The sequence below is a fragment of the Abrus precatorius genome, unplaced genomic scaffold, assembly GCF_003935025.1.
Source record: "Abrus precatorius isolate BTA unplaced genomic scaffold, Abrus_2018 Scaffold11, whole genome shotgun sequence".
NCBI classification, from domain to species: domain Eukaryota; kingdom Viridiplantae; phylum Streptophyta; class Magnoliopsida; order Fabales; family Fabaceae; genus Abrus; species Abrus precatorius.
The window spans coordinates 18,350,533-18,361,097 of NW_020874303.1; the positions used below are offsets into that span (position 1 = coordinate 18,350,533).

Here is a 10,565-nt window from a genome sequence, read left to right on the forward strand (position 1 = left end):
GATGGCCCATACAAATTCCAAAAATAGGCATGTGGGAGGGGGGTTTGGAGGAACGAGTGAGAATGGAGGTTGGGGTTGGAGTTGGGGTGAGGAAGGTGGAGGTGAGGGAAGGGTTAGAAGAAGGGATGAGAGTGGAGGTTGGGGTGAATTGGAAGTGAAGTTGTCAATATTGAGGGAGAGAAGTTTGGGGAGGAAGAAGAAGTCTTTTTTGCAAATATATAAAACATGTTTATGTATCTTTTTGTAAATATTTATTTTAATCAATAAAAAATAAAAAAATTAAATGACATAACATATAACGTGGTTTTACGTGGAGGGCTGAGCTGACTTTATGTTAGCCAGATTAACATTTAACAGAAAGAATGTTAATGACAGAGACCAATTTCTAAATTATCAATTTTAAAAAGATCATTTCCTAACAAAAATATTTATAAAAACTAATTACAAAAAGACTTATATTTATAGACTAATAACATAATTAAGCCTAAACTATTAAACATCATCACTACCATTTTCATTAATTCAATTATTATAATTATTATTACTATCAATTGTCACTTAATCATTGATATTATAAAAATAATTACTATCATCATTTTTATTATATTCATAATTATTATCTTCATTATTCATTATCAATTGTCACTTAATTATTGTTATTATCACTATAATTTGTCATTATTGTTACTATCTCATTATTTTGATAATTTTTTTATTATCATTATTATTATCATCACTAGTTATTAACAATACTATTATCCGATTACTACCTTCATTAATGTCTCTCAAACACTCTAATTATCTTTAAATATAATTATTATTATCACCATCATTATTATTGTCATTATCATGATTGTTATCCTTGTTATTTTGTTATCACGACCATCTTATAATTGTTTCTACCATCATAATATTATTACTCTAATTATCCTATTTATTTATTATCACCATCATTGTTTGTAACAGCTGAGACAACAAAAAAAACATGTTAAGAGGAATGAGATAAACTAAAATATGAGAAGCAGAATCAACAGCCAAGAAATCAAACGCAAATCCATCCTTCCATGTGTTTTTCGTCCTAAGAAATAAAACAAGAAATTGAACCAAGCCTTTAAAGCTCTCCTCTCTTTTATGAATTTCAAGTGAGATTAAGACAAATGCACATTTACATTCACCCATGCTTCAAAGGAAAAGCTCAAGAAAAAAAAAGGTTCAATTTCAAAGTCAAAGCATGCCACCAATAAAATTTATGAATTTAATGTACAAAAACACTGACTAGAAGCATAAATGAAAGCGTTAGCTCGGACTAAAAGAACTAGTCTTACAGCACTAGTAGTGCAGCCTCCAAGAACCAGTTAAACTGCTATTTCATCCAACAAAATAAATAGCAGCCTCTGCAAGTTCTTCATTATGGGTTGACAACACTCGAGACGTCCATATTTGCTTCCAAACTCTCAACACATTAGCCACGCCCCAGCTTGGTATTTTTCTCTCCATATAGCCTCCTATATTATGCCAAAATTTCTAGTTTATGTGATACATTCAATTTACCATGGAGAGAGTTTTAGTCTGACCAAGGAAAATATTTTCTGAACCTCAAAATGGTTCAGATCCAACTATCAAATTTACACTACAATTTTGTCTACTCCGAATCAGTGCACTGCTTGTTCTCAGAACACTCCAGCAAATCAATACTTGAAACCTTGACAGCTTCCACCCCAAAACCATCACTGAAAGACCCAAATTCTACTTCATCATCATCACTATCAACATTCTTTGGGGTCACCCGATTCTGATAGCTTCTTAGTTGAATAAGAAACACATTGAAGTAATAGCTCACCAAGTCTCTTCTTGTCTTATTTGGAAAGTATTTGGAGGGGTTGTTCCAAAACAACTTTTTTTGTGAGGGAATATTTGACCTCATTATATCCTTAAATTTCTTTTCTTCTTCAGCTGTCCATTGAAGTGAAACTTCCTCACCCATTTGATCAAATCCCCAATGGTAAAATACAGAACCCAATTTAAGCTTCAATTTCAACCTATTTTCAATAATATGAAATCGAACACACTTAACAGAACCTCGAAATTGGCAGCAACACTTCGATTGTTTTCCTCTCCCAAGAAGATCCGTTTCAGTAGCAGGTTTTGTGTCATGTTTCAAAGGCCATACTTGAGTGCCTAACCATTTAGAGTCACTCTCAGAAACTACACCAGTCCATTCTGGAACTTCTGCTTGAAAAAGGGGACCTACAGAAACTTGCTTTTCGCGAACATCATCCCCTGATGGATCAGCCATGATTTTTGCGGTCAACAAATCTGGTGTGGTTTTTTTCTCCAGAGGACAGTTTTCTGCCTCTGTATTGATTGAACTTGCCAATCTATTTCCATTGGGGGAACATGGATTGCAGCAAGAGCATGACCGAGATTTAACAGAGGTAGGCAGCCTTTCACTACATCTCAACCTCACTGTAGCACGATGATCAAGAGTGACAGGATCATCATACATGGCAGGATGCATCTTCACCTTCTGCAAAACATACAATTCCAGAAAATTCTATAGAACTTCTCTACATAACACTAAGTTAAATTTTATCTTCTCTTCTAGCAGAATCATTTGTTACTGTTTGAATATCAAAGTATATTACTCTCTTCTCAAAACATCTGTTAACTATTGTATAGTCATAAGCTACAACAATATCCAGGCCACAACCTCCATGTAAACCCTCATATCATATACATGTTCTTCCACAAGATTACCAATTCACATTCCCCACATAGAAATAATGGGAATTGAAGCACTAATGAAATTAACAGAAAAAGAGGACATCATTCAGTTAAGATTCCAATTGTAAGGTATCAGACTTGAGTCTCACATTGGAAGTATGAGATTCTAATGTAGGGTTTATAAAGCCTTGAACTTTCCAATTACAACAGCTAGCTAGCTTTTGTAATGTTGTTCTCCTAAGATTTTTTTCAATTGGTATTAAAGTTTTTTATTATCTCTTACTTCGGCAAAGAGAAGTCAAGGAAAAACCTAAAAGAACCTTAGACAAAGTTATTAAAAGAGACCTTTTGATTAACTAAATTTCTAAAAATTTGATTTTTAACCGAATTCAATAGCATTGTGTGATCCATGTAACCGATCCCACCTATTGAGATAATAAGGCTTGGTTGTTGTTGTATTAAAGTTTTTTATTATGTCTTTCAGCTGCAATTCAGCGGCAGGGGTAGTAATGCCAACATTGGAGTGTTTATTCAAGACAAGTCAAAAGGTTAGTGCATAGCCAACTTGCATGTGCACCAGGACTACAAAGCGTGATGGAATGTTAGAATCCCAATTACAAGATACGAGACTTGAGTCTCACATTGGAAGTATGAAACTCTAATGTGGGATTTATAAGACTTTAGGCTCTTCAACTATACAAATTAATTTTTGTGTTGTGATTCTCCTAAAGTTTTTATCCCATTTCATGTTAGTATATCATTAATTTGTCAGCTGTACAAACTTTAACAAGGCAATGGAGATGGAGATGTTAGTTCTCAAACCACCTAGGTCTTAGAAAACATACAATAAAATTATGCAACAAACTAAATCATAATGCTTTCTTGCATTTGCTTTGACCTAGCCACTGACACTCAAAAACAACAAACTGAAAGAGAGCATATTGGTGATGCTCAAAAGTCATGCAGAAAAAAAGTTTTAGAATAAATTTGCAAGTTACAAATGAAAAGGAAATATAAGTGTTTAAGAGAGTTAATAGACAAAAAAAAAAAAAAAAACAATTTAAGAATGATATAGGTTGCAATTTGAAATTTTAAGAAACTTGACCTACTTTGAAAATTTACCACAATAAAGACATAAAATTAGATGTCATGCAAAGACACTTTCATTTGACAATAAGAAAAGTCAAATAGAGTTCAAATATGGAGCACACTACTATGTAAGCTATTAAAATTAAAATTTAGATTTAAGCATATATATAATGAGTAGTATTAGATGTCACTGACTCAGATATTAGTGCTAATTTGCTCATGGGAAAAATGCACAAAGGCAAGAAAGAGAAATGAAAACAGGAAAGTCATAAAAAATCATCCAATCCAATGAAAAAAATTTTGTAGTTCAATTTGGATTTATTTGAAACATAGTTGTTTATCTCAAATAGTGGCTGACCCCTAAAACGCTATAGCAGAATAGCATATAGTGGGAAGACCGCTATTTAAAGATTTATAATGATTAAATCCTTATTTTAATCCCTAAGATAATTAGTGTCGGCCATTTCAGTCCCTGAAATATTAAAAACTTCATGTTAGTCCTTGACTTCTATCTCTGTCGAACATTTTAGTTTCTAAACACACATATCGTTAACAGAGAGTAACAGAATACTGGCATGTCATATTAAGTGTGACATGAAAAAGCTTATATAGCAAATAGGACATCGTTTTGGAGTGCTAAATATAGTTTCTCCTTTTCTCTCACAAAGAACTCTAAAATTTTCTCCTAAATCATTCTATGTTAAAGCTACGTTTAATGCCTTTGGTTTGGTATCAATCTTTCTGATTTTTAATTTAGAATTATAGTCGCTGAGTTCAACAAATTTCTACTGTCTTAAATGTCTACTTCATGTGTCTCTTTCTTACTTGACAAATCTATGGAGGATCTCTTCATTTTATCACTCTATAGTTTTGCCATTTCTTTTACCTTCCATTTTTTCTCTTTTTTTAATTGGTTTTGCTCCAAATATAGAGATCATCATGGTGTCCTTTATGACTTTCCTGTTTTCGTTTCTATTTTTTGCTTTTGTGCTTTTTTCCAATGAGCAAAAATTTCTTTACCCAATGATCCTCCATCAAGATCAAATCTTGCAACTGAAAGAGTTTGCTGAAAGAGTTTGAAGGCTGGCATATTGACATGCATCAACATTTATATTATTATCCAGGATAATACTAGATGATGATGGGTCTTCTAGCTGAGGTTGTGAATAAACTACACTAGAATCAGTAGTGCACTGGTGTTCTTTGACTAGTTCATCCCCATCATTCCAAAATTTTGCACTACCAATGCTGACAGTCATGCGAGAACCTTGATCATGACCAAGAATTAACTTCCCCAATATTGGTATTACCAATACTAATAGTCTCTGCAAAATTCCTTTGGGGTGCATCTACATAAACTAATTTGGAGAAAATTTTAGGGTATTTTATGAGAGAAATAGGGAAATTATGTTTAACACTCTAAAATGACGTTGTTTTGTCATATAAGCCTTCCCACATAACACTTAACATGTCATGTTAACATTTTGTTATTGTTTGTTAACGGTATCTGTGTTTAAGGATTAAAATATCTGACAAAAATGAAAGTCGAAGACTAACATGAAGTTTTTAATATTTCAAGGACTAAAATAGCAAATACTAACTATCTCAAGAACCAAAATGAGGGTTTAGTCGATTTATAATATGCACATATAATAGTGCAAAACATTACAACATGTGTTATATTAAACAAAAATGCTTTCATATGATAAGTTGAAGCAAGAGTGACTAGTGAATAGAAAAATAGAAGAGATGCTGAAAAATCTAACTTTTTTTGTCAACCAAAAAACATAGAAAATGCCAGATAGGAGATGACGAAAAAACTAGTTTCTTTGGTTAACAAAAAAATAGAGGATACGCCAGAGACAAGGTGTTGGAAAAGCTGATTCCTCTAGCAAAATGGAGCAAGTGAGCCTCCAGACAGGCTGATTTCTCCGGCGAAATGGAATGAGTGAGTCAGTGAGGCTCGGACTTTTCACGGAGAGAGGAGAGCGTGGGAAAGATGAAATCAACATATATGTTTTATAAAGGGTAAATGGCCTTTCTACCCTTAAAAATAATTCAAACAGTGTGTTTTATGAAAAATAGAATAGTTTCTTTCTTTCCCCCAAATTGCATGATTGCAGTGCAAACATCTCCCTATTTTGAACGCAAACACCTGCACCTGCTGCCTGCTGCGATGTGGTGGCAGTGGCAATTGACAAACATGCACACCATGCCAGTGTGATAGCACCGGTATAGCACGCTATTAACATGTATGATCTCGAATAGCAGCGGACTCTTACAACGCTATAGCAGAACAGTGTATTGTAGAATAACTACTATTTAAAAATTTATAATATGCATATATAATATGTTATGTAAACAACATTTTAATATAAATGCTAAAGAAATTCTCAAGATTAGATAATCATCGTTCCAAGTAATAGTGTAGAAGTGTTTTATAGATAATCATCACTCTAAAGTAACAGTGTAAAAGTACAAAACACTATAGCATGGGTATTATATTAAAAAAAAAAGCTAAATAGAAAAGTAGGAGTCATAAGTGAATAGTAAAACAGAGTTCCAACAGAAAAACAGAACATACACCAGAAAAGTTGATTTCTCCGATGAAATGGGATGAGTGAGTCTTTGGAAAAACTGATTCATCTGGTGAATAGAAAAGCAGAGAAGACGCCAAAAAGGCTGATTTCTCCACTGAAATAGAGCAGGTGAGCCTTTGGATTAGCTGATTTTTTGACAAAATGGAATGGGTGAGCCGGTGAGGAGGGAAGAGACCGCTATGTTGAGGTCCCAACGTTTCATGTAGAGAGGAAGTGTGTGGAGGAAGATGAAATTCAATTTTTTGATATATATATTTTATAAAGGGTAAATGACCTTTCTACCCCTAAAAATAATCAAAATGGTGCATTTTGGAAAAAACAGAAAGGAGTTTCTTCCTTTCTCCAAAATTGCACAATAGTATCCTGTGACAACCACCTACAACTGCCGTGACATGACAAATGCCCCGTGGCGGCCCACAGCGCTATATTAACAACTATTAATAGTAGGTGGTTTATAGAAAATAATATTAATGTTGCTGCTACACCTATCTCCACTTCTTCATTGCTCACACATCAATAAAAACCATGTACTGGTTGACAGCTCATCTAGTGGCCAAAAGATGTACACAAATATTTGCCTTGACCATAAGACACCTTTACTCTTTAAGGTCTAAGTTGCTCCTACTTGTCTCTTTCTTGCATGGTTGTATTTATCAATGGGCACTTCATTAGTTACAAATTAAAATTGGCTTTTTAAATGGTGAACCAGAGGTAAACATCTATATGCAATAACCACCACGTTTTACTGCACATAGAACAATTGACTTAGTATACTGACTATGTTGCACCCTTTATGGTCTGAAATGTAACCAGTTATCAATTTTGGCATTACTTAGACACTTTACTTAAAAAATAACAATTCCCTCAAGTATGAGTGTCAATTCATGTTAGTGGATTGATTGAGTCAAGGCAGGCGTGTTAGGATATTTCTTAATTATAACTCGGCCAATTTAATCATTGTGTCAAATTTGCTCAGCCCAGACACTACTGATTTATTTACATGGTCAATCATAACACAAGCCATTTAATCATTTACTTGGCATGTCAAATTCATAATTCCTAACAATATATTTCTAACCACTTTACTAAACTGTTGATTTTATTTTTGGTCAAACTAGACAGCAAGTTCAAAAGGCAATCTATATCAAGGGTAAATTGTATATTTAGGCTTCTTTCTTCATTAAATTTTATAATTTATTATGAAAATAGTCTTTTTAGTGTTATGTAAATTCTAAGAGAGTGTGTAAAGTTAAATGGGTTAACAAATAATATAGGCTTAGTCATATATACCTGATTAAGTAAACACTACAGGTCAGCAGCAGCTCAATCTAGGGTTACAAGGTTAGGTTCACCTTGGATCCAAGTCCAACCTATATATTATTGGTATTTACCGAGTTTGGCACTCTGGTCCCTTTTTTTCTTGAACTCTGCATATGGAAAACTAGACCTTGTAATACAGATTTGATTCAAAGTCGTGTTTTCACAGGTAATGTATGAAATTGACTTCTGCACCTCCATTATTAGTGCCTGTTTGTGTAACTCCTCAAACGGAGTTTACACAATTTCTGATGCAAGTTATGTAAGAAGGAGATATTTTTCAATTGTGCTAGAACAGAAGTTTGAAAGCTACACGAACAGGCCCTAAGTTCTTATTGAACAAGGTTCACACTGGTGTAAGGTTTATCATCAGATGTATGCATCCTTACCCCAATAAGCAGAAATGCTGTTGCAATGAATTGAACCCGTGAATCCCAAGTCACAAGGCAGTAAGCTTAGCGTTATGCTAAAGCTTACTCTCTTTGGAACAAGCTTTAATGCATTTAAAGTTATTGATGGAGACTTCATAATGCAAATAATCATTTTCTTACTAGTTAATAAAAAGGGGGGAAAACTAATAAATGCGACCACAATAGCTTTCTCTTAATAAAGTTCCAAGATTAGAAGTATAAATGTGGGACCGGCGTTTTTCCAAGCTAGACCAATCCCATCCAATTTAGGATAACTGTAAAAGTCTTGACTTTTTGCAGTGTGCAAGGTAAGATTTTGGATTGTATGTATAGTTAATATAGGAAAGAAACTAATGGATTGAGATTCTATACTTATTACTGAGGCAGAATTAACCACACTGTGATGCTCTTTTGTTATCAGCCAAGCACACTGTAACGCTTAACAAAAGTAAAATATAACAATAACTACGCACTAAACATGCTGATTTGCTTCAGGAAATGAGACATGCAAAAATCCAACGGCTAAAATAATCACGTGCATTGAAGTTATACCTGCAAAGAAGAAGATCCACTATTTCGTTCTACATGCCGGCTCTGCAACAGAACCTCTCTTGCTCTCAGTACCTGACCAAAAAAGTTCTGGCCTTCATACTCCTTCCATTTTAATGGTTTTGGCATTGGTTGAGTTAAAGGATCAAGAGGATGTTTTGCAATATGCCTCATCCAGTTTAGCATGGCAGTTAAAGCTTCCCGTTTGCGTTTGTTCTTAGTAAATTCCTTCTTAGTACTTTCCGCACCCAAGGAAGCAGGATCATCCTTAATGCCATTACAGGATTTTTCATCATCATCATCACCATCAACTTGTTGGACATCCTTGCATTTGTTATTTTGATTTTTGGTGTCCAATATATTAGTATCATTGTTGCAGCTAACCAAATCAATGTACTTCCTAATTTTTTCTGATTCTAACATGACAAGTTCATCATCATCTTTGTCCTTTAGATTTGGACGTAATAAACCTCTAAACTCTTTCTCCAAATCTAACGGCAACGACTCAAAATCCCAATCACACCCATGATTCCCATTTTTTATGTTCTTCTCTTCAAACGTGTTCCTGAATTGCCTTTCAAAATCATTCAGATACTTATCATAAACTAGTTTCACCAAAGCCAAAAGTTCAAGGTCCAAACCCAATTGCTTGGTCACATTACCCCACAATCCTTTTTCTGACACCACGGCATACCCTCCTCTTTCCTTCACAAGGGAGAACAGTTTGTACAAATCCACCAATTGACCATTGCCGAGCCCAACCGGCACAGACCGAGCAAAACCTTTAGAACAACTATCCTTCAGGTAATCCGGAAAATTTTGATAGAACGAGCATTTTTGTTTAACTTTGTCATTATCAGCAGCATTATCAACATGATCTTTTACAAGGAAACAATCATTATCATGAAATGCAAACACTCTTTCAACTCCAATGCAATCTAAGGAAGACCCATTTGACAAAGACGACCATCCTTCCATGAACTTCGATTCCCTACTTCGAAGATTTATTATTATTTTTCTTATTGTTAAAAATCAAGGGTATTAGTAAAAATCCTAGCTTGCCATCTTCTAAGTGTTGATCATACAAACGCAAACCAAAATTAACAAAGGGACCAGCTGATCAAGAGAGAACATTTACAGATACAGATGATAGAGTGATTTGGATGCAGAGAATTGGCCAAAGGTGTAAAGGGGTGTGACCATTTGGCGTTTGTGTTGGCAGATTTACCTAATGATCATGGCCTTAAGCTGGCTACTGAGGCATAACAGAACCGTAGAAGAGTGACGGTGGGAGGAGAGAGAAGATCGAGGTTGGAACTTGGAACCTGGAACCTGAGAGTGTTGAGCATTGATCAGTGACACAAAGTGGAGTTAGATTTGAATGCTGCAAATGGAAGTGGACATGGGAGAAGGGGAGAGAAGTATCGAAAGGGAAGAGAACTGAGAAGTACAACGCTAAAAAGGTTACTAAAGGGGAAATTATCGGAATAAAAAGCCGCCTCTGCTTCTTGGTATATTTCTCTTACCTTCCCCTTGGATCTTCTTCAAGAAAAAAAGTAGGATTAATAACAAATATCAAGAGAAGGTTGTTCATATAAATGTTGGTTAAAAATATATGTTTGCTACTTAGGGTTATTATGAATATGGGCTGGGCTCACTCAGATTGAGCCCGGCCCATATGAATGTAATTTAATATTATTGATATAAAAAATTATATTGTTAATTAATTAAAATATATAATAAATATAATTTATATATTAATTATTATACAATAAAATATTTTAATAATATAATAATGTATAATTAAATGATCATATAAAAAATATTTATTAGATAAATTTTTGTTTTAATTTTTGAAATATATAAAATAATTAAA

The 10,565-nt window shown here is 34.0% G+C and overlaps 1 protein-coding gene across 1 annotated transcript; it reads right to left on the reverse strand.

The window, feature by feature from the left end:
* Positions 1-1,044: 1,044 nt before the first annotated feature.
* Positions 1,045-10,253, reverse strand: LOC113855265 (AT-rich interactive domain-containing protein 2). Its single transcript, XM_027486829.1, has 2 exons — positions 8,693-10,253; positions 1,045-2,527 (listed from the first exon to the last, which is right to left on the reverse strand). Exons 1-2 carry the CDS (start codon positions 9,665-9,667, stop codon positions 1,643-1,645), a joined length of 1,860 nt encoding a protein of 619 aa, XP_027342630.1. The 5' UTR covers positions 9,668-10,253; the 3' UTR covers positions 1,045-1,642.
* Between the last annotated feature and the right edge of the window lie 312 nt (positions 10,254-10,565).